At 34.2% G+C, this 25608-nt stretch overlaps 1 protein-coding gene across 2 annotated transcripts in view; it reads right to left on the reverse strand.

The window, feature by feature from the left end:
• Positions 1-488: 488 nt before the first annotated feature.
• Positions 489-25608, reverse strand: part of MOSPD2 (motile sperm domain containing 2) — a 33770-nt gene continuing 8650 nt past the window's right edge. For both annotated transcript variants that reach the window (XM_032190337.1, XM_032190345.1), the window contains 12 exons: positions 25153-25239; positions 22545-22699; positions 19104-19164; positions 17818-17856; positions 16729-16853; positions 11594-11764; positions 8639-8751; positions 5033-5129; positions 4124-4220; positions 3355-3484; positions 2118-2220; positions 489-1623 (listed from right to left, as the gene is read on the reverse strand). In XM_032190337.1, coding sequence (XP_032046228.1) covers positions 1477-1623; positions 2118-2220; positions 3355-3484; positions 4124-4220; positions 5033-5129; positions 8639-8751; positions 11594-11764; positions 16729-16853; positions 17818-17856; positions 19104-19164; positions 22545-22699; positions 25153-25239 — 1325 coding nt within the window. In that variant the 3' untranslated portion in view covers positions 489-1476. The remainder of the gene's footprint in view (positions 1624-2117; positions 2221-3354; positions 3485-4123; positions 4221-5032; positions 5130-8638; positions 8752-11593; positions 11765-16728; positions 16854-17817; positions 17857-19103; positions 19165-22544; positions 22700-25152; positions 25240-25608) is intronic.

The following is a 25608-nucleotide window of genomic DNA, read 5'->3' on the forward strand; positions in this document are numbered from 1 at the left end:
GCCAATTCATTAAGAAAACCAAATGTTGGTAAGCAAAATGTACAGAAATGAGATTAGTGAAAAATTAAGAAAATGCAGATTAAGTAAAACTGTATAAAGTAAGAAAGGACAGAAGACCACGCACCAAACAATTCCGAAGACTTGCCTTTTACATAGTAGTTTTTTTTAGTAATCATATTAAATCATTGCTGCTTTATTAGTTAATCAGTTTACTAGCACATTTTCTAAACTGCCTTTTTCTATTTCCTAGAAATGGAACTACATCTACAACACATTGGAGAGATACTGTCAGCAAAAAGACAGTGGCAGAGTATTACCTTTATTTTTCCCCAATAATCTCTTCTTGTCTATTGAAATCAACCAGTCAAAACTAAATAATCTATTATGAAGTAAATTTGTAGCAAAAACTAATTCTAGTAAAGAAATTATTTTAAAATTTTAGACTTCATCTAGAGTGAAAAAAATAAATGTATGAAAGATACCATTAGTCTCCTTTAAGGTGTTTAGCATTTTAATGTACATATTTACAGCCATGAATACAAAGAATCCGTGTTAGAATAAATTCACACTAGCTTCATACACCATTTCTACAACAGTTTTGGAGAAATGGTAGATACAACACTTTTATGTTGCCTTTAATAACATTTAATCTTCCTGACTCGACTGTCTTTTTTCACGAATTCATCTGTGATTTAAGCATATTGCACATCTCAGAGTTAAGTCCTTACACTATTTATTAGCCTTTTTAAGAACCATAACTAGGTCATCAAAAGTCAACTGTTACACTCCTCCTGCAATTTGACTAGGATCTTTGGGATTGAACAAGGGTTATTTTCCTGGTCAATATGGCTGTGTGACTGTTATTTGTTTAGGAAATATTTACAGTACATTTGCATTCAGGAAAAGCACAAAAATAAGGAATTTAACTAATGAAAGCAATGACCCTGAAGTACCAAAATAATTACTATGAACAAATACCTTCCTTTATACGCGAATTTACATAGATTATACAAAAAAATCTGCCTATTCTACCTAATTTCTGTAAATTTTCCTGAATGAACAAGTAAACCTTTAGAATACACTAAGCAGACTGCTTACAATTTCTATTAGAGTAATTCTGAATGTAAGAATATGATGAAAAGAAATTAAATACTGCATTTAAAGTACTTGAATAGAGGAAAAAAAGTTTTAAATTATATTGTTGTATTTGGTTTCCTCCCTCCAGTTCAGTAGTATTAAGTTGTACAGTGAAAATAACTCCAAGCTCTAAAATCTTCGTGAACTGTTTGAAGTGTCAAGTTTCAGTAATTTCCTTTGCCAGTCATTCATTCCTTTTTTCAGAAAATTTTATCATCACTCATTGCTGTGGGCTCACAAGCCTCATTTTGGCAGTTCCATTATCTAAGAGCAGTACTGAAACCTTTTCCACTCAAGTCCAACATGATAAGCAGCACCTTCAGAGTAAAGCAGTTCTTTTCAGCCTCTCTGGGTATACACCAGGTAGAAGCAAAAGGCAACAACAGTAATTGATAATAATGATAAAACGGCTGACAACTGCTGAAACCAGAGGCAGCGATCAATCTGTTCTTGAAGTCTTTTATTAATTTGCAGTAAATGAGTTAGCTGAAATGAGAAATAGTTTCATTAATTTAAAATTACTACAAATGAAAGTATTTGATGATTTAGAGCTATTTAGCCATGATAACTTAAGCACAGTAAAAATATAAAAATGACATCTCTTAGTGATACATCTATCAGAACATACTTCAGGAAATTCCTAAATAAGCTTAGCACTTCTAAGAGTTACAAATTATTGCCTATATCAAGCAGGTGACATCTTTATGCTACTAAGCAGTACATAATGCTGAGTATCATTCACACCTGAGATCATACAAAAAAAAAGAAATGAATAAAATGCATTGAAAATGTATTTTATTAAATCATTAACACTCAAAGTAAACAAAACAAAACAAAACTATTACTGGTTTAGTTACTCTCAAGTACTAAAGTTTTTCAAACAGTCTAACCTACAAAGTACCAAAGAAGTTAAGTACAATAAGTTATTTTTATCTCTATCATATTTTAAGTTTATTCAGCACAAAGGAATATACTATTACCTGCATATGTAAATCTTCATTGGTTTTTGCTGGAATATTAAATGCATTCTCTTTTAATGTAAGAGTAGAAGGCTTACTACTTTCTATGACGTGACACCTGAGCCTGTTTAAAGGGTTAAAAAAAAGGATACGTGAAACACTGTAAGTTTAATGTAACATTGAAAAATTAATAGGGAAAGTAAACAGTCCAAACAACTGTTAGTTATATGTACTTTATAATCTGTTCTGCTTGATGAATTTTATAAATAACCATTGTAACAACAGTCTGAAAAGGCTTCTTCATTCTTCAGTTCACCAATTACATTTAGACAGTTTTTCATATATAAAGACAGACCATAATGACCTGTAAGCTCAGGTAAAATATACCTTCTTTATTTTAAAATTTGTAATACAGAATCCATTTGTTTATTTAGTGGTCAAAAACTTGCTACCAGAGATGTAACAAGTTATTAAACAGTAAACAAAAACTAAAGGTTTTCCTTCTGTTTTCATCTTTTTTTTTTCATCACAATATTTTGCACATACTCCACCTCTCCTGCAGTTGAATATGTAGGAATAGAATTTCATGCCACTATGAAAGGCAGTGGAATCCTACACGATTTATAAACACAGCAGAAGCTCCCTGATAACATGCATGCTTCTCCTTAACATGTGCAGTGACATCGCTAGATGTGAACAGATGTAAGAAAGGAGTAACAGGCATATTTAAAACAGTATATTGGGATACTTATTTTCCTAGTGGTATTTTTCCACCGTTATACAAGGAAAACATACATCTTAACAGGTGATGGCTTTTACAGAGATCTTCTCTACAATTATTTTTCCTAAGCATTTAGGGAGTATTTTCTAATATTTCCTAGAAAATATTTTGCATTGTTAATTCTCCCCTTGCATGCTTCTTTTTAGAAAACTAAAGGGGCATATTCCTATTAAAAATATGTATCTACTGTACACATGTATTTTCCTGTCCAATGACATTCATTTCCACTTATTTTTAAAGCAGCGCAAAAAAGCAACAATATAAAAAAAAAAAGCATGTACAGAACACCATGATGCTTTACATGTTAAAAAACTCCTCTAATAACTTAAAACAGAGAGGAAGTCACAGTGATATACTTCAGTCAGCAAGCACACAACTGGGGTTTGTAGAATCCTTCACTGATTATGATAATGCAAATGCTATTAATCAGATAAATGATGGCTAAAAAAACCTGTCAACAGAAAACGCTATGCTCACCTATGTTCCATCACTTTGGTCCTAGGAACTTCTTTCCAAAACTGAGACAGATCTTGTACACCTGATCCAGAAGACTGGTCCATTTCTGCTGCCATTATAAGGAAACGATCCTGCAGAGAAGCTGCAAAACCTGCCCTCAAAGGAAAAAAGTAAAAATAAAAATAAGCAAAACGGGTGCTTGGATAAAATAACAGTATGACAAAACACATGGAGCATTTTTGAACAAAAACCTATTGAAATAAGAGCTTGTTTAGGGCAGGACATTGAACACTGACTTACTAGAAATAAAAATGGTGAAATAATTCTCTTATGCTCACCAATTTTCTCTACCTTTGTTCCTAAATTAGGCAGTTGCTTTTTAACAGAGTTTCATGTGAGTGATTCAATGGCAACCCACAATTTTGTAATGAAAACATTCTCCAGAAAATTCACCTGCCCTTGCAACAATTTAGAAAACTTGATTTTCTACAGATAAACTTTCACTATAAGAGAGTGAGCCAGCTGCCACTAACTTTTTGTTGTTGTTGTTGTTTTTTAAGACAAGAAACTGAATCAGTTGCAGTCAACATCTGCTTATGGCTAGGTGTAGTAAACCAGTATGGGCCACTCAAATACTGTCTGACAGTAACAAATAGTAACAATGCCATACTTCAGTCAGGTAGATGGGAGTTTTAGTCAGCCTTACTACCAAACAAAGGTTTGCATCCAAAGTAGTTAGCCTGTTACTCCTCCAGGCTTTGTAAAAATTCTACAATAAGATTTTACTTACCACCATGAAGAGAGACTATTATGTCTAACGACGTGCCAGGTTCACAGCTACTGTTACTGGGTTTAACTCTGTATTTTTCAGGAGCAGTTGTTCTCACCTAAATACAAAAAGTAACAAGCAAGCATATAGTAAATACACATACAAACTATGACCTTTTAATGACCTAATTCTGCCTTGACTAAAAATACCAAAACTGTAAAACATTGTTTAAGACACAGTGATGCACACGGTCTTTAAATTATCGTACTCTGTAGGAATAATCACATTATTTTTTTCCTCTCAACCACTTTTATTCTTTCCTGTCTGGTATATCCTATTACTGCCTCTCTTATATGCATAAATAAAGCCAAGAATATCAAATGGACTATCTGTCCAAACCCTTAACAGGATTACGGAAACTACAGTTATCTGTATGTGAAGAAAACACAAAAGATGTGGTAGAAAACCAAATCAAGATGCGAGTCAACTCAGAATTTCTGAAGCAAACATAACTGCATTCATTCCTTTGATGGCAACGTCTGCAGACAGAGCTGCATCATTATTGAGCGTTATGAACTTGTTTCCGGCCAAGATTTAAAATGGCAAAAAGTTATAAAAAGATCCCTTTTCAAAGTTCTAAGCATATTTTTTTTAAAGTGAAGTATTAGACTACCACTAAAAAACTAACAATCACAATAGCTGTTTTTTGTCAATGCTCCAAAGATTTGTATTGCTGATTATCCCTTTTGGTGTGGTACACCATATGCACAAATTCAGCCAAAAGATTTCTTTGATCTGCTTTAAATACCCCAACAGAATAAAAATTTGGACTGGAAAAGTGGCTTAATAGTATTTCCACCTCCTTACCCAAAACTATGCAAAAAGTTATACATTTCATAAAGTAAACCAGGTCACGCTTAAGATATTTACCTTAAAAGCTACTACGTTTTTAGTGACGTTTGTCAGAACTATCAAACACTTTTTTTCTCCAGTTTCTTTGGATCCAAAATATAGTTCTTCTGCAGGGCTAGTGAGAAATATTGAAAGAATAGTTTTATTCAAATCATCTTTATCATATATCATTGAAACAAACGGGCTACACATACAAGAAAATAAAACACTTTCAACCTTTCAGCTACCGTCACTATAAACAGTTTTACATTTAAAAAGTTGTGAAAAAATGCAAAAATTTTGTAGTGAAGCTTAGGGCTGACTCAGTGTCTACATGTGGATGGACTTAGTTGCATCAGTTGAGTTGTCTACAGCCCTTGACTGCTTCCATCTGGAAGAGCATGACCATCTGCAACAGCAGGCTTGGCAGACATACATATAGTCACTTTACTCTCTGCATTTTATAATGGTATGCTAAGGGAAAAGGTAATTACTTTCAATTAATGCTAATATGAAGGGCTGTAAACTGTTACAGCCTACTAGCAATTTCCACCTTGTACGTCTGCCCTCGTTAATGGCCATCATGCATGCATACGAGGAGTAGGCAGGTATCTGTGAGCAGCATACATCTCAGCCACTACTGCTAAGTTGACTTGTACTTATTAGTCAGTCTTCACATACCTCTGAAGGTGCATGCACAAAAAAAAAATATCTAAAGGCTTTGCTTATTTTTAATATTCTTGTGAAATTACGAGTCACACAGTCTTTTAAAACCATGTTAAACTACCACAATTTATTCTGGATTAAGCATTCAAATGAACACACAGACCAAAAAAGCAGGGCATGCTCGTATACTGAGAGGAAACTAGAAACAAATTAAAAACTTGTTTTCTTTAAATATGCCACAATAGGAATTTGCAAAGAACTCCCAAAGTATGCAGTACTACAGAAATGGGTATTCTTTGACAGAAAGCCTTTTGCAAAAATGAACATTACTTTACTTCTGCTCCCCCCTTTTTAGAACGTCAGTTTCACATTTGACCTCTTCCTCCAATGATCTCCTTTCATAATGCCAATTCTTTCTTCTCTCTCATTTAAACATACAAGTGTATTAGCTAAAAAGAATAAATCCTTGGTGCTGGATGGCGAGCCTGAACTGCTATGCTAGAACAGGAGTCCAAAGGTGATTGTGTGTGGGAGGAAGGTGCCTATGTTTTGCAATGTATTAGGCAGTTCACATTCTTGGTGGTGAGGAAGGAACTGTACTAAGGAAGGCAGAAAACGAGAAAGTGATGTGTAAAAAATGACTAATAGGGTAACTATCTCCTCCTCTCAGCTCTTTTATTCCTGTTCCCAAATTATCAGCCTAAATAACCAACAGCAGTAAGGAAATGGAACGGAGATATTTCAGTTGTCTTACTACCACGTTACTGCAGCCATGAGCATTATAGAATTGCAAGATAAATCATAAATGGTATTGGAAAGCATTAACTAGTGTCAAAATAAGCAAAGAAACTAGCTGGAGGATAGAATATTGTGCCATAGCCTGATGTTTTTTCCCTACCACAAACTGTGGCAACTGACAAAAAAAAATAAAACACACTTCAGGGCAACACTGAACGTTTGTTGTCTGTCAAGTCAAACAGTTGCACAGTATGGGATGGGGGTGGTATTTTAAATTAACACCAGAGCTTTTTTTCCATTTCATACTACTGTCTTTACTATCTGATGTGTGGGAATATAGCAGTTCAGATCATACTACAAATTCCAGTCTCCAAACATACTACAACATGAGCTGTCTTCTGCCAGACAGTGCAATTGAACCATTGCAGGTTTTTTTGTTTGTTTGTTTTGTTTTGCCTTACCAAATGTATTCATTTATTCATCAGGAGGGCCAAGAGAGATCTACCTTCCCTTGGAAGGAATGCAAGGCAAATGCAATAATGATCTAAACCAGGAAGAGATGAATCACTTGTGGCCACAACTATGCATGAACAAAAAGAAGAGCCCAAGTTTGCCAGTTCTGCTTGGTTACTCAGCTTTGGCCATACGCCAAAGCCACATAGTAGTAAGTAGACATCAGTTAAGAAGTATCTGTGCAGGGGGTACTTTGCAGAAGCACTTGGGCACAAAAATGCTACCGGTTGTTAGTGACTTCACACTACCAGCACCGCTGTGCCTCAGCTCCCTCCTCAGTCTCTTTGGGGCTCCCTGGACAGGGTAATGCTGGTATCAGCAAACATAACCTAACTTTACCGGCAGAGGTTCCATTCATGCCTCATCTGTGATATAGATGCTTGTGAGTGAAAATCTGCTGGTTATTTGGTTATAAAGTAAAATATATAATGTCAAGTCAATGCCCTGAGAAAGACTCCAGGGAAATCAAAAGCAGGTCTAGCTTCTACAGAGTGACAGCATCAATAAAGAACAAGGACTGTGCATACTCCTTCAAGAGTTTACTCAAGGAACAAACAGCAAAAACAATAAAGAAACCAGTATTTTATTTTTCCATGACAGCAAGTATTAGCACCACTGTAATTGACTAAGTTTATTCTTCTTGAAATTTACATCATCTCCAACACCTCTACTCCAACAGCAGAACTTCAAAGATTAAGAGAAAAAAGGCACTTTTTTTTTTTTTATTTTTAATATTTTTAAATGGATGGAAGGACGCAGCTTCTTTTGTCACATGGAGAGAAAGGAAAATATTTCATCTGAATTCTCTTCACACAAAACCTAAGTAGATGTCCATGGATTTCTGAAATTCTTTTAAGATAATGACTCTGCAGTCTATGCCTTTGTACAGCTATACAAGAAACTAGGACTATAAATAGATTTTTTGCAAATAACTAATTTTCATTTCAAACACAAGGAAAACTTGACATACACAAGATGTTCACATGCTAATAAAAATGTCATTTTTCAAATTCACTTCAAATTTAATTCAGTGAAGCATTTATGAAATTAGCTAAGGAATACCTGTATCTTATTTTCTGCATTCATCTAATAGCAAACTGGAAATGAAAAATAAAAGTTAACGTCTAAATCATTTTCTAAACAAGCATCTCAACCTGAAAGTTGGTGAAAAGAAAAAAAAAGATTTCCTGATTATTTTTTCTTAAACTTTCCTGATAAGAAGCACGTTAACTGTAAGACATAAGAATCTTGGATGACAAAATCTTCTAAGCAGATATGCCATTTATACAAGGCACTTCTCACAGGAAGAGTTTTGTACCCATTCATTTAAATTGGTTCTAACTACTAGTGTATATACTTATACATCTTAAGTTAAAACAAAGCAAGATTTAACAGTGTATGCTGTTTTCTCTATGAAATGCTACAATTTCATTGGCTTAAGAAATTAGTGTCAAATCATTAACTGTTCTTCTTACAGATATTCACAAATTTAAAGCCAATGAGAGTTTCCCGACAGAAATGAAATATACACCTATTAATTAGCACAAAAGGCATGCCAATGGTTACACCAAAAGATTCACTGAAGATTCACATAAAACCAGAAAAATTGTAAGAATTTGTTTTGTTTGCAACTACTGTGTTGTTTAATAGTCTAAAAACAATTTTAAAAATTCACTGTTCAAGTGTCCAAGGCACATTGTTGAAAAAATTAAAGAAAATTAATATTACCTGATATGTAATAAAGGTCCTTTAAAAGTGGTTAGTGCTTTCTTTGCATTTTTTGGTTTGAACTCTGTTTTGTCACTTTCCTCTGATTTGGAATTTTGTTCTATAGAATTCATCTGAGTAAAAATCATAGTTATAATGATTAACTAGAACACTGGGTTACACACACTACAGATTCATGCACGTATTTCAAGGAACATGAGGCTTATTTCAATTTATACATTACAGACCAAGCTTAATGTGCATTCATTCTTTAAGGACGATGAATGTCCACTGCATTAAAAAATGTGTATTAGAGGTTACGTTATATATTAAACATGAATGATGAAGCTTTTTTGCCTTTTTTCCCACCCTTGAGTATTTTCCTGATGCTTAAGTTGATTATTTTTGAAAATGCCAGACATATAAGTTGCAGTACTTCAAATATCAGTTTACCAAGCACTGATGTTACTCTTCCACTGAAAAAAAACTTTCAAAGCAGACCCCTCAAAACAATCACTGCAACACTGAAGAGCAAGCACAGCAACAGTTCCACACACTGCATTTAGGAGATGCTAAACAAATCTTCATTATTTTTAAATGGAACTCTGAAGTACTGGACTTAAAAGAAGTAACACTGATGGAACTGGTACATAGGAAACTGCAGAGATACTGTAGGTTCCAAAGTTTTTCCTCAATATATTAAGAAACTATATGCATGTCAACAGGCTTGGATGTCCACATCATAATTTTAGAGTTCTTTATTTTCAACAAAGTGCGTAACAGGGAAAAAACAGAGAATCAGAAACATTAGTGGTATGATGAAGATCAGCTAGCTAGCTAGGCAGTTTGCTTAGCCTTGTGTTTATTCCACTTGAAATACTGACAGAAGAGAATCCAGATAATGTAAATTTGAAGCATGGGAATTAAAGAAATTGTTTTATAGAAGATAAACATAAAAAACGCACAGGTGTTTTTTTTTTTGTTGTTTTTTTTTTTAATAACTGTGGTTATATTAGAAGGTTATTGTGTAAATATACTGCACCTGTCATATGTTTGAATTTATTCTAAATACCTCTGATTTAAATTACCAGAAAAAAAAAATATTACTGTAGTGTACTTTAGATGTGGAATCTGTTTCCAAATACTGGTGTTGATATGAAAGGCACTTACAATTAAGTTTATCACTCATGGCTCCCTCTACTCTGTGAAAGAGCTAAGCATTTCTATAGGATGACAGGAGGCATACATACAGAAAACAAATCAGATGAATTCTTGATGATGACAAAATACTGCAGATAAACATTAGTACCACAGTAAATAATAATGAAGAAAAATTCTCAAAGATCACTTGAAACCTGTCAGTTTGGAAGCTGGCCTTATTCAAAAATAGTTAATTATTTATGTTTAAAATAGACACAAAATAACTTAAGACTAAGAAATACCAACAACTCACAAAATAAGGGACTGTTTCTGAAAAACATTTTGGAACAGGATGCAATATTGAAGCGACATGTTTCTGTGTAAGAAATAGTAAGTATTGCTGTGTAAGAAATAGGAAGTATTATCCTTAAATATGTGAACAGAACAGCAAATTTAAGAAAAACAATTCACTTTTTGTATTTTTTGGAACAGGAACAGTGAGATCTATAACCCAAAATTTTTAAAGTATGTTAAGGGTGACGCCTTAAACATGCCTCAGAGTTAATTGATAAGAGTAAAAATATCAGTCTGCTTAACTCAAAAAAAAAAAAAACAAAAAAAAAAAAACCAAGTAGCACCTTAATTATACAGTACAAAAAAAAGAAGATACCATAAACCAAACCATTAGTTTTAACACTGTAATAGACAGAAATACCATAAGTATAAAGCTGAAGTCAACCAAGCAAATCAGATAGTAACTAAATAGAAATATTGAGGCTATTAAGCACCAAAGCCAACTCTCACACTAAGCAGGGATTCCTAATATGTCTGTATCTGAGAATCAGATCTTAAGAGACGTGCTATAACCAAAACAAGCTAGAGCCCAGTGGTCATGAAGCCACAATAGTTACATATTGCTTCTTTTTGACTTTAAAAAGATTATTTCACTGAATTTATTTTGAATAGAATACCAAGTTGCAAAAAAAATAAGTGTAAAGTTAGCTGTGTGCCTCAAGTGATTCTGACAAAAATTTAACACAGTAAATGAAACCAAAATTAATACTAATAAAATATTTAAGTGCTCCACTCAATTAAATAGAAGTTTTACAATTCATATTCCAATATTAATTATGGCACTGGTGAATGAATTTCAGATTTCTCTGTTTTTTTCCTGCCATTTTTAAAAACAATATCCCCACTGACTATAACTGCATATTCTGAAGTATAACTTCATGCACTTATATAAAATAATGCCTTATATTTGTGGATAAACAACACTGCAGGAAGATTGTATTGTCAGCATAGAATTGATAGATTAGCAATAAAATTTGTCCTGAGATTAAGTGATTACTTTCATATGTTTAAATTTTACAAACAATTTTTAAAAAAGTTAGCTTTCAGTAAGGCATAAAAAATTATTTTCTCACGTGCGTACTGATTTAAGCATCTGAGAACAATAGATGTATTTTAAAATATCTGCCACAAAATAACCCAAGCTTAAAAATCTACTAGGTAGAAAGACAAGGTTTGAAAACAGTACGCAGACTTTTTAAATATTACTGTGCAATTCACTAAATTCCAGACATACTAAGCATACTAAGTACTTAGTACAGACTTTACTCATTCAGAAGCACAAAGCTGGTCTTAACAGTCAAATCTGTTCAAACTAAGAAGCAAGGCTGAACCTGCAGTTATATTTTTCAGTTTTACTGTGTACTTATTTAAAAATAAAAAAAAAAAAAAAAAAAAAAAGCCTGAGCACAAAAAAAAGTTACATGACCCCTATCTTACTTTGTAAACATATAATTAGTTCTGCCTCAGCCTTCAGTCAGATACCTTTTTCTGATTAAGATTTTGTTCTTCATTCAGATCCCCAGTTTCTTTGGCATCTGCATCAATCTCTTCTTTACTTTCATGCTCATCTTCACTAGTAATGGGCCCATTTTCACATAAAGGTGTTTGGAAGTCATCATCAACAAGTGGAGGATAACTGTACTTGAAAGAATCCTAAAACATAAGGAGATTTATAAAAGACCATTTAGCATGATGAGAAGTGCCTTCTGTAGGTTTGTTTTTTTTTTTTTTTTTTTAAATGGAAACACTATTATTTTGTTTCATATGACTTGCAAGTTTCATTTACCTATTTTATATTAGGTCCCTGTGCAGAAAGCTGATATTACAAATAGATTTGATTTTATCATCATTAATAAACAGACTCCTAAAGCCACTAAATTATAATAACTGTTACAGAGCCACATAGAACTGTAGTATTAGGTCTATCAAGGATCAGTATTCAAAGTCATAGTGCTTTTTTTTTGTTTGTTTGTTTTGTTTTTGTTAGGTTTTAGACCATGTTTCCTACAACTATGACAGCTTAGGATGTGAAGAAACAGCCTCAAGGTGTACTGGGGAGAATTAGATAGGACATTAGGAAGAATTTCTTCATGGAGACAGTGGTCAAGCATTGGAATAGGCTGCCCAGGGCAATGGCAAAATCCCTATCCCTGGAAGTATTCAGGAGACATGTGGACACAGCACTAAGGGACATAGTTCAATGGTAGAGTTCTGTATGGTTAGGTTGATGGTTTCGGACTCAGTAATCTTGAACATCTTTTCCATCCTTGATGACTGTATGTCTCTAAAGAATGTTCTAAGTGATTAAAAAAATGTTAGAAACAACTTCTAAATAGGGCACTATTTCTACTGCAATTTCAGTTTTAAACCCCAAGTAAACTGAGTTAGTTTGTTAGCTTTTCCAGTGGAAAAGGAAAATACCAAAGCATTGACTTCTTTGAGGCAGACTTGAGCCATGCCCACTGTTTCCAAACTCTGCCACCAGCAGAGTTGAAACAAAAAAAGTTTTGTCTTCTCAAAACAGATCTGACGTTAGGCAGGAAAAAAAAAAAAAAAAAAAAAAAAAAGGAGAGATGCTATGTTTGCTGCACATTTCACTTCACCATGATGCTGGGTAATGTCATCAGCTGACGTGAATCTCATCACTGTGGGAAGTGTGGGACTTTCAGTTGTCAATCACAATCCATCAATTTCAGTGACACGGGCTTACCTATTAACAAGGCTGAAGCCTCAGACAGGTAAACAAGACAGATTTATCCAATGCTCGATACATCCATTCCACAGAATGACAGCTTTCTTTTAAGGTGAACACAGACTTTACACAGCTATGTTTGTCAGTAATGGTAGAGGTTTTAATCATGGTAGCCGTTATTTTCTAAGACTGCATGTACACAATGGCCATGAAATCGCATGCAAAAGGCCGACTAATATCTTAAACTTCAGGCCACAGATCTATTAAAGGTTCTTCCAAGAAAACCTAAGCTATAGGCTGTCAATTCATACATATGAATAGTGCAGCAATGCTGGCACCAGTGGAGGGAACCTTGAATTCAACAGGGGTGAACTGCTTACCTCTGACAAAGGAAAACTGGGCAAATAAACAAGCTTAATAATCCTATGGAACGTGCACATACTGGATCCTGTACAAAATGTTATTGAAGCAGCAACAAATTTCCCTGGCCAGACAAAAACATGTGTCTAACAAACTGTTCTATCATTATCTTCAAGAGCTGGAACCGTTCTTGTAGAATGTGGACTACTAAGGATTGTGAATCTAGGAAAACAAGTTTTGAATACATTTACTATTATATGCAAAGTATTAGGGAGTGGTTTTTGTGCATCTGACCCAATTTCACAAACTGCTTATCATCAACTTGTTCCTAAATCTGTTTGGGGCAATTTCAACAAGTTCTTCAAGACACACGCACCCCTTAATAAAAGATAGGGAGACCTATGCAGCACAGACAAGAAACTCTCAAAACCAAGTACATGGTACATAGGCCCTCTTTGATTAGCAGCACGGAAATAGTGACAGCCAACAGATATTGATGGATATAACTTGCGATGTATATGTGCAAATTCCTGCAAAAAACACATTTCTGTTTTCCATAATTAGTATTAATGCTTTGGATACCCTGAAGACACCTTTATCCACCAGTTGTCCAAAACCAGTTAGGTCATTTTCCTCCTTTCTCAGCTGGGTGACAGCTGATTGAAGGATTTTCATGCTAAGGAAAGCCTCAAATTTATCATGTGAGTGACCCATGTCACAGCAAAAACAAAACATATTTGAAGACATCCTGACAGATGGAGACACAGAACAGTTCCCTTGATTAAGCAGAGCAATTGGTGACTCCAAGGTGAACAATTCAAGCTGTATTACCAAAACAGACTACTTTTTTATTTAATTCCAGAACTTGTCTCTAAATAACATTCTTTTTGGACACCTGGATTCCATAGCAAACACTTTTCCCAAAGTGACCAAGTGACCTGCTCCACTAGCTGTTTACATCTGGCAAAATAAAGAAGATGAAACTTATGAAATGAAATGACTCTCATGAAATAAAATGAATCTCTCAGCCTATGAGGAAAGGCTAAGAGACCTGTGTCTGTTCAGCCTTGAGAAAAGAAAACTGAGAGGGGATCTTATCAATGTTTACAAATATCTGAAGTGTGGGAGACAGAGGGATTTGTCCAACCTCTTTTCAGTGGTTTGTGGGGACAGGACAAGGAACAGAGGCTGCAAAAAAGGCTGCACAGGAAGTTCCACACCAACACAGGAAAGAACTTCTTCACTGTGAGGGTGACGGAGCAGTGGGACAGGCTGCCTAGGGAGGTTGTGGAGTCTCCTTCTCTGGAGATATTCAAGGCCCATCTGGATGCCTACCTGGGCAGCCTGCTCTAAGGAACCTGCTTTGGCAGGGGGGTTGGACCCGATGATCTATCAAGGTCCCTTCCAACCCTTAGAATTCTGTGATTCTGTGCAAACCTGACTCCGCAGGATGGATCCCAGTAGGGAACTAGGAGAGAAAGGAGAGTATACTTATGGCTAGAGTACTGAGCAAAAACAAAGAACAGATACGCTGTGTTCTTTCATCTGCACTATGCTGGTTGCAAAGCTGACCATGTTCTTAAGTGACTGGAAATCATTAAAAGAGGAAATGGATATGGGGAAAAATGCTTCAGTAGAAAGTGGAAGATATTTTTTACATATCAGGTACCTTAAAAAAAATGAACAAAAACCCCCACTGGCCTGTCAACACTAGCACTAGTAGATGCACTTCCTCTTCAGACTCTAGCTGTCTCAGGAGAAGGCAAGCTCGATCACATCAAGAGAAAACACACTTTCAGAAAAAGTGCTGGAGACTAACTGAATACTTGCTAACAACACTTGCAGATGGTGACAGTTCTGATGTAAAAAGTTCAGAACACCTATTAAGTGTTTAAATACTAAAGAGACTCAGTAGTTAGACAAAACATCTGCTGGTTCAAAATATAGGACTTAATAAGCAGTGATATGGTTTTTTTTTTTTTTCTGAAATAAACACACTTAAGAGTCTGTGTTAAACAGATGTACTCCTGCACTACTAATTTATTACTGTCACTACAACTTAGCACCACAGCTAAGCAGGTTGGCCAACATGGGGCCAGCTTGGTCACTATAGCTAGCACTGAGAGCTTTCAGGACCAAGGTGAGATGAAGGAAAACTAACTCTGTGTGCTCAATATAGGGGGATAAAGGATGCAAAATGATATTTAGCAAAGCAGCAAGCTTCTTGAAAAGGGAATTAGCTGTCAGATACAACAGTATAAAGCAGACAGGAGATACTGAGGTCTAAGAGTGAAAAGAAGAGCTTTCCCTGCTATTGCAACAGTAAAACAACAACTTGGAAGTTAGGCTCAGAAGAGCCATTGTTGTTCAAATCCTTACTGAAGCCAGTTAAGACAACATCAGTCCTTCCCTCAGCGTCCACTATGTAAGTTCAGAGATTTCAACTTTCTCTAACACAAGCAAGTTCTTACACAAGACTGTGGAGTTAAGGCAGCAATTTTCTATGGAGAAGGATACGATCTTTTCAGGTTTTTGTGATAGGAGCGTCATTTAAAAAGTGCTTTTTACAGCGTGCTATTTTCAGTTAAATAGAAACAGAGTAACACTATGTACATTCTCAAAATGTTTTTGCATGATGTTCTGGCTACCAACACTCTGCTTTGAGCTTAAATACTAAGGAACAAGCTTCTCCTACTTTGGCTGAAGCAGAATCTTCATTTTCTCCATATTGTTACTGTTTAACATCAAAAACATTCAGGAGAAAAAGTAAAAATGAAAAAAAGAAAAAAAAAAAAAGGTAAAGATTACTACAGTGGGTTTATTCCATTAAGATAAACTGTTTGCAAAAGTTTTAAAGAAAATAAATATCCTTTCTGCAGATTCTGTTACAAAAATTATGCAAAATTATTTACCAGCTTTACAAAAAATGAAGCTTGTTGTGTAAGAGCATTGTTTTGTTTTGCCATTTAGGTCATAATAGAATAGGATCCAGCTTCTGTCAAAGCAATACTGGATTGAAAAATACTTTGGAGTATGCTCTCTAACATCCTCTTAAAAAGTCTTCTATAGTGTCCTAGAAAATGCAGCCCTAGGGACAACAAAGGAAAAATAATTGCAATACTTTCTTTCCTAAACCATAGCTTTGGAGCAGGATGAATTTTCAGAGGGCCATGAAATCTATTTTCTGTTTGCAGAACCTGTATCATAAACCAACACAATCCTTCTTTAATTCATCAGGTAAGGGAAAAGAAAAGTGGAAAAAGGCATTTAAAACGGATAGATATTTTTTGCTGTTGAAGGTCTGAAAACTAAATTTCTTAGGACTTGAAAATGAATGATTAAAATCATTCACAAAACTGATTTCTACATTTAAGACTACAAGATACCAAATTCTTACAAAAAATAATCCATTTTATACTAATGTGATTTAGAAAATATCATTTTAACGGAACAATCTCAAGAAATTTCACATCCAAGAACTGCCAAGTTGCAACATCACGTATGTTACTTAAATAAGCATGGCTCAACCTATCACAAAAGGATTATGAAGTGATAATATACTTACAGTTCCACCCATGTGAGGTGGCAGATATTCTCCACTGATGTATTCCTGTACATCACTCTTGTTTGTGAACTTCAGCATGCTTATTGCATCCGGGCCAAGCCAGCCCTTCACAATTTTAAAAGCAGCTTTATAATGGAAACAAAAAAAAAAGCATACGTAAGATGTCAAGAAGGTTTTTTTTTCCATAGTGTATCAGTAGACCTTATGAAGCAAGTGAGCTACGCCCCAAAAATATGGGCCTGTTCTGAAAATCTGTTATAAAGTGGGAACATGATGCAAAGGAAAAAAAATATTATTTACAAAGAAAACATTTTACGGACTATGTTTTTCTATAGCAGAATGCAAACCTATCACAGACTAGCAAGTTCTGGAGGAAGTGGGGGATTGCAGTGGTACAGGGGAGAGCTGTAAAGCAACTGTATTTCCAAATCTGTATGAGGGAGGTTGGGAAAGTTATATATACACATTTTAAACATTTTGCTGCTTTAAATTACTCTGGTTTAGAGCTTTCAAACACCATAGTTGTTTTATTGGTGGTAAAACTTAATTATACAGGAAGAATATAGAGCTACCATAAAGGTATGTATTTCAAGTGGCATAGATACTGGAATAACCTGCTTATTGCATACATTATAATTAAGGATAAATAACGAAGTATACATCAGAATACATGCATATAACAATTGCCATGTTGTGTCAGGCAGGCAGGCATTTGACTTAAATTGTACAACATAGTTTTTGGCTGGTTGTTAGTACTCAATGTTGATGACAGTATTCTTGAATCATGAACTCATCCAGTTTTAAAGAATAAAAGTTGGAAACATTCATGAAATAGACTATTTACCAAAGTCTCTCAAGTTTTAAAGGTAACAGGACAAATTTTTAATCCATTTAAAAGTGTAACCCAAAATACAACACTAAACAGAAAAACATCTATGTGCAGCCTACACATCAACAGATTTAAAGATGACCATTTAACAAATCCACCATTTTACTGTATCTAGAGAAAAAGATAAAAGATGCTTCTTGTTCACTCTAACTTTAAAAAGTCATCATGATCTTAAGAAAGCAAACCAAAAAGTTACTTGCCATTCATTATCCAAGGCATTTCAAAGATCACTATCTTTGCTGAAAAGAAAAGGAAACAAAGTTAGGTATTTCTGTTTAACAGGGAGTACAACAATAATGGTAATGTAAAAAGGGAATACTTCATTTTTTGAAACTGCCATGCTTTCTTCCTTGTAGAAGAAACTAGTTTATAGCATGTATAAGCCTATTTCTATTACTATACTAAGGCAATAAGTATTTATGTGGAAACTGTTTACAAAATCTCTCTGGCTTACTGCTTTTCTGACATATTACTAGTAACTAATTACCCCAGTAAGGCAGAGAAAGGTAAGGATTTATCCTGATCTAGAAAAGTACCTGCTTAATGGAAAATAAAGAAGATTAACAGGTATATTCAGCACCTCTTTTTCCCAAGCAGATAGTCTTTGTAAATCTACACTTGTTCTAATTTTTTTGTTGTTCTTGTTTTGTTTTAGGAAAGAAGCCTGAAAAGTTAGTGCCTTGACTCAAATGTCCCTAAACATTTTTCTCAAATGTCAAAATTAAAACAAAAACATTGCTGCACTTCTATTTAAGTTCAATCTTTGATCAAAGTTCAAAACTTGTCAATAAACTGAAATCTCATTTCAGAGTTCAAGCAATTGCTGATACAGAGCTCCAAAATTCAGACACTTTCACTCACGTACAACAAACTGGCAAAAGTGATTCAATTTTCACCTATTCATAGAAAATTAGCAGGCAATTAACTATGCACATACCAACATGCCTTAATCCTGTTCTGAGGAATCAGACTATGGCTACTGAAGACTTTCTATAGCCAGTATTCTTTTGTTCCCTAAAGACTCTTAAAGGATACCAATTGTCATATAAGTTTCCAAAGCTTCACCCCAGATAAAAGAGTGAAAGATAAAAAAGGCTAATTTAATTCTAGTAGATATATATATTGATTTTCAATCCACATGCGGATTGAAAACTGGTAAATACAAAGCAAATTATTCATATGTCTTGAAAAGTCAGCTCATTTGGGATATATTATAAACAAACTTTATATTCACAATTGTGCTGATTCTTAAAAGTGCAAAAATATCCTGAATCTACAATGTCAAAGCTTTCTATGCACTTAGGCTTTATCTAAAAATCAAATCTTATAGTCAGAACACTAAATTCCAAAGACAAGCCTTCCACTTATTTTTAAAAACCACATAAAGAGCATGCAAAAAGACTTCAAAAAAGTCTCCCCCATCATCTGCAATATTAATAAATGCTTCTGTTAAACAAGTCTACTGTACTTCATATGCAATACTTACTGAGAAAGTTTGGATAATAATCTGTAAAACAGTTGACAATAAACCGAACAAAATCCAAGTCCTAAAATAAAAACAAAGTAAATAAAATGTAAATCAAAACATTAAAATATAAGCTCAGTTAAGATAAAACACTTATTGAGTAGTACAAGATAAGTATCTTGTAATCATCTGTATTTCTTATCTTAAGACATTACAAACATTATCCAAATTTGTATAATGCCTTTCATTTCATTAAATTGCTGCAGAATTGTGGTCACACAGGCTTAGCTTTATGATATAACAGAAGTTAACAGACTTATTATCAACACAATAAATTAGGTAATAAAGTAACTACTGATATCAACAGAATTTAAGGTGTACAGGAGACACAAAGAAAAATAAAGCTTTAACTCTAGGGAACATGACAGATTACTGTTAGCTGACTTATAAGGTTTTAAACACACTGAAATTTCAATTGAATAATTCATCTACCAAAAGGCATGCAAGATAACTTCATTCAGAATCTACCAGAAGGAAAAAGAAAATTTAAGAGAATTTTTGTTGTTGGCTTTAGTTAGTGCTATGTTGACAAATTATAGGCAGAGGCAGCACCCAACAAAACTGCCTGGATACCACCCACTGTAGGGGTACTCCTATCCAATGACCAGCAGGACAAATACAGTACAACTGAGTCTCCACTGCAAAATTCTGCTGTAATGGGACTACACAATAAAAAGCAAAAAAGGCATTTTATGAAACTGATATAGAAAATACAGGAAGAGTTACCTTATCACAATAAATTACTTCGGTTAGGTGGGAAGCCTGCCACAAGCACTCATTTTCCTTAGCCCTTCTAACAGAAGATTACCTAACAAGGAGGCTTTCAGAGGCAGGACAAAACATATTACTGATAGAGGATCCCCCAATGCCTGTCACATAAGAACAGTACGATGCTATGGGGAACTGGCTCCTAAAGTGATGTAAACACACTATTACTACATTGCTAATAAACTGATAAAGAAAAGCTGTATGAACAGGATTACCTAAGACCTGAAAGCTTCGTTAGGAGCTTCAGTAATTATCAACTAACTGAAAGCTTGGATATCTTTAGAGGAAAGAGAGAGCATTTTGCAGAAGAATTTATCTCAACTCGCAGTTGCTTGTACCAAAACAGTATCTCCTACTTAACAGTATAAACAGTGATAGATTTTCAAGTAATGATTAGCATCTCCTGTGCATTAGCAAGCACACTGATCTTATTTCTTCTGTCTAGCCAAAAGCAACACTATCAGATATAAGGAGGCTGAATCCATTATTTTGATGAAAGTCAAATAAGAGCTTAGATTTGAGCAGACCATTCAATGACTGCATTAATTCTAGTTACCTGAAATGCCTCAACAAGGCATGAACTATCAGAATTATCTGACTGCATACCAATGAGAGAAGCTGACATAGCAGATGAGACAATATTAACAATAGAACAAACGAAACATGCTCTGGAAAAGAACTCAAAACCCCAAGTTCTTTTAGGATAACTTTTATCAGTTACTCTACATGGCTACAAACAGCCATAAAAAAAATAAAAATACTTCTAGCAAAATGAGACTGTGCAATGTAAGACTTATGAACAGCACTTGCAGAGAATATCTCTGGGAGCCTCAAACAAAATGGAAACAAGTTGCTTCAGGATATATTCCACAAATTAAAAAAAAAGAAATCTAGCATGGTTTTTTGTTTGTTTGTTTTCAACCATAAAGGTAATTATATTCTAGTCTTTCATTTTTATTATATAAAAACCATTGCTTCAGTATTAGCTTAAGATAATAGATAGACAGCTCTCAACTAAAAGTTAAGAACCCCAATTCAGTTTTGTAAGTTAGGATTGGCCCACACTTATTTGTAAAAATGTCTTCTCAAAAGCTTACAGCCCTGTATTGCATGGCTGCAAGATCACAACGCAACACTGGGGTTCGCTCATTTTTAAAAGGCATTTCCACCATATAAACAAAAATGTAAGATGACATGTTCTAGCCATTCTTATAAAATGATAGAATGGCATTATGTAAATAAAAAATCCAATGATTTTACCTAGTCACTGTGATTTCTAATTATTGGGTATCTATAGAGTCAGTCTAATGATAGGCAAGAGCTGTGCCTTACAGTCTTAAACAGTTTAGATCCTGCTCCTGAAAGCGGATTCTAAAAATGGATTTCTCTGCTCAATTCAGCTGAAGAGAATGATCCACAGAACTCTGCAGATATTTACTCATCTAACATCCCTTCCTCTCCTACATCCCCTTGCCCCCCCAAATATCCCGATTTCAGGGATAACTTAAGGATTGGTAAAGATGTAGGCAGTGACAATGTTCTATTCCTCTAAACAGGTTTCTGCAAATAAATTCTTAAATAAGATGCCCGCAACAAACTATGGATATGTATTTATGCTTTCCATATAAAGATACTAACAGGTTAGAACAAACAAATAAAAAACAGACCTGAAGTAAGAGGTACAACATACATTCCCTCCTAAATCTATATAAATTGAAAAACGCATTTTTGTTTCCTAAATGTAATCCTTTCTAAGTTCGAACAGACCCATCGCTTCATTCTATACCATTACTAATCAGTTCCACTAATTGCAGTGGTGTCTCATTCAGCTTGCATTCACAACTGCAAATAAAGCTGCACAGAAGCAGATTCATATCTAACATGGATCACAAAAAAAAACAGACTTGGGCTGCATTTGTGAAGATGAGTAAAATAGCAATGCCTACTTGATAAATTGCTCTTACGCATCAAGCTAACTTCACAAGATAATTCAGTAAGTGAAGATGCATGCAGGATCTTCAGAAACACGCCATTTAAATGTATGGGGAAACATACACGGCATGCAGGATGGAGCAACAGGAACAGGATCAGAATTGTCAACTGAACATGCTGACTTTTCAAAACACATCATCATTCTCGTAGATCTCAGCTTAGGTCTCAATACTTCACCATTACCCCATTTTTCCATCCTTTGCTCTTGACAAACTTTGATTTGTTGAAAGAAAAGACAACAGTGAATTTTGAACTGTTGAGGAAGAGGAAGCAACTATATTAACAATAAGAGGCCTCAACTTAATTTTTAAGTACCCAAAAGGCAATAAGTTCCACTATCATCATCTGTAACAACTGACAAACTAAGCTTGTGAGCAACTACTATATAGTTGGCTCCATCCATTTGGCTCCATCACTTAACAAATTAAAAGGAAGTTTTCAGTGTGTTCTACAAGACTGAAAAACTGTTTAATATGTAACAATGGATTTCTGAAACTGTTTATGTCTTGGGAACAACCCCTACATAACACTGCTGTTAACTGTTATTTTAGTTTAAATGATTGCACAAGAATCCTCTTCTGGGGAGATGAGGACTTAGATTAAATAATTCAGAAAGCAATCAGAAAAAATAAATATACTTACTATGTGACTGATTCCAGTTTCAGCCATGTCAAATACCACTGTTAAGGGCTTTCCATGATCTCTCTTGGCATAATGTTCTAGCCAAAAAGCTACCAATTTCTTTTTCTCAAGTTGCTGTTTTTGATCTCTTACATGAAGTTTCACTCTAAACCAAACTTGGGAGAATAAAGGAAGAAAAACACACAGAAGTTGAAACAACAGATGTGAATTAACAGGAAACATTTTCATAACCATACAGGATGCACTGTGAAATTTACCAATCCCTCTTTGTTTGTATTCTACATCTTTATTAATTTTATGGTCACACTGAACAGTCAGAACAATTGGATACTTTTTTCCTTTTCTTTTGCTCTTTTTTGCACATTTTTTTTAATTTGAAAATGTTACAGATAAGGGACAGTAGAGAAGAAAAATACTTTTAATGTATTTAAAGACTCCCACTACTTATTCAATAATTTCAAATTAAATGCATGCAGTCCTCAGATATTGTGTTCTGAAGACTGTTGTCGTTTTGACATTTACACTTTTATCTGCTTAAATTTTCTATGGTCTTGTAGTTGTCATGTCCTGAAAAAAACTATTTATACACAAGTTATTATGAATTATATAAAAAGCAACAGACCTTCCTAAAATAAAACTAAGAAGTTCATAAGATGAACAACATTACTTATATGAAAGCCTGATATATATCCTTCTGGAATAAGAAATGAATCACACAGAGACAAGTTTCTCATGTAAGTAGTGGATTTCAAAGTAAGACTTCATAAAAATGCCTGCAACCAAATGACTGACTATACAATTAAGTGATAAAAGAATTATTCAGGGGCCCAACATCAAGAGCTGCCTTCATTTGTGGTACATCTACACTAGGAAAAAATAGACAAGACACGAAAATAGCAGTAGATGTGCTAATATTTTTCTCCTTGAAATGTCAGGAAGTTTTACTTAAAATCATGATTTTTTCCCCCCATCTTTTACTTCCTTATCACAAGCTCATTCTGTGAATTCAGTGGAAGTTTTCCAAGCTTTATAGCTTGTGTAGAGACAGGCTTTTTATTTATCTATTTATTTTTAACTGCAGCATATTAACTGGATTCTGTAAATGCAGAATTTCAGAAAGATATCCTACTTGAACACAGGACTCTTTTGAAAGCAAACAATTCTTTATAGCTTAAAAGGTCTATTTCACATAGTAGTTAAAATGGAGTGTGTGGCCCAAGAAATATTTCTCAAAAGCTCACTAACCAGTAACTCTTAACTACAACATAATCTCATTTGCATACTGAGATATTCTAACCCAGTAATATTCACAGAAGAAACACTTTAGGGATAGGAAATTGAGATATTGGTTATCATTCAGTGACAATAAAATCAGAAATATTTATTCGGCCACCTGACTTGCACATTCCTATAACGCAACTGAAGTATTCTGACTACCAATGCAAAAAAGTATCATGTCTTCCTACTTCACTTCCCCACCCTCTTCAATCTCATCAAATTGAACCACAGCATAATCATGTTTAGCTTTATAAATAAAATATATATCTGTAAAAATGATATATTTTTATGCTATAAAAATATCTAATCACCACTTAGCCTTGATTACTTACCTTGCAGGTGATAGAAAAATCATGAAGCATAAAAATGCATCAACTTTTCATAAAGCACTTATATCTTACAGTAGTAAGAAAAGGGACAATTTGACAAAATACAGCCAGGGAATATAAGCTGTATTTTTCTGGTCATGATTTTATTGGAAAACTAGCATATTAGTGTTTAAAACAGTCATTTCTGTAAGAGACTGGATTGTTAATGCATTTCTGGAGGTACAATCTGGCCTTGGTAAAAGAAGGAAAGTACAATTGCAGACTTTGTTTTTTTTTGCAGACGGTTTTCCCCTTTCCCCACTCCCCATCATTCAAGATTATTGCCTGGATAGTCTATCGGGTGATTTGTTTTAAAAGACTCTTTGGTTTTATAGGTTTTAAGGTTATTTTTGTCAAATGTTATACCAAATTAATTTATAGAAAATAATACTGCTCATCTACTACCCACTCAAACCCAAGAGTACTTCAGGAAATATTTACTGCTCCTCTACAAGTCTTACTCCTTATTGCTAAGTTAATCACACGGTTTGGGAGTTCATTCTCCACCAATTTTCAGCTGCTCACACTATTACTGAACATGCCAATGTCATAAGAAAACAAAACAAAAACCAGTGAACCCCTGCAAGTATGTAAGAATGTGGGTTGCTAGAAAAGCAGTGTCAATGCACTGCAATAATCAGCATTTCATAATCAGCATTTCTTCTATGTATATATTCAACATAGTAGATAAAGAAATAATGCACTTCAACAGGGAAGATAGAAAACCCACTGACAATTACACTTAAAGGATTATGATTTTTTAAAATTGATGATGATATTAATTATCAACTTCTGCGATCCAAAGAGATAATAGACATTATCAACTTCTCAGAATACAGGCAGTTGCTAATACATACATATTTTTATTTTGAAAACATTTATTTTTCAAAACAGATGCTACTGAAATGCTGGAAACAAAAAGTAATGACGGATGACTGAATATTATGTTTTGCATAACTTACATAATTTATAGCCTTCTTTATCATATCCATGAAGAAAGAGTGCGCCATTTTCAAGTAATGCTTTTGGAAGGACAGATTCGGTCAAGTCTGCAAAGCCAAAGGAAAAAATATTTCAGCCATCACATTAATAATCACATTTCAACTTAACAAAAGTCACTAAGAACACAGAAGAATAACAACAAAATATAAAAATGTTTTCATAGACCACCTCCCAAATCATTTTGGAAATTAATGCAAAAATTGAGCTCATTTGAGAATTTTATTATCTTCTTCTCAGGCTGTATGATTGGATCTGTTTAGGAAGACAAAAAAATAAAATTCTGAGGGAAGAAAAATATGCTGCAAGTGTTTTTTGTTCTGATCTACAGCCCTTCTTGCTCTATCCTTTCTTAATTCAGATTATGAAGTCTTGTAGATGAAGTTCATCTTCAAAACACTCAGAAAAAAAAAAAAAAT

The sequence above is a fragment of the Aythya fuligula genome, chromosome 1 (assembly GCF_009819795.1).
Source record: "Aythya fuligula isolate bAytFul2 chromosome 1, bAytFul2.pri, whole genome shotgun sequence".
In the NCBI taxonomy this organism is placed as follows: Eukaryota; Metazoa; Chordata; class Aves; order Anseriformes; family Anatidae; genus Aythya; species Aythya fuligula.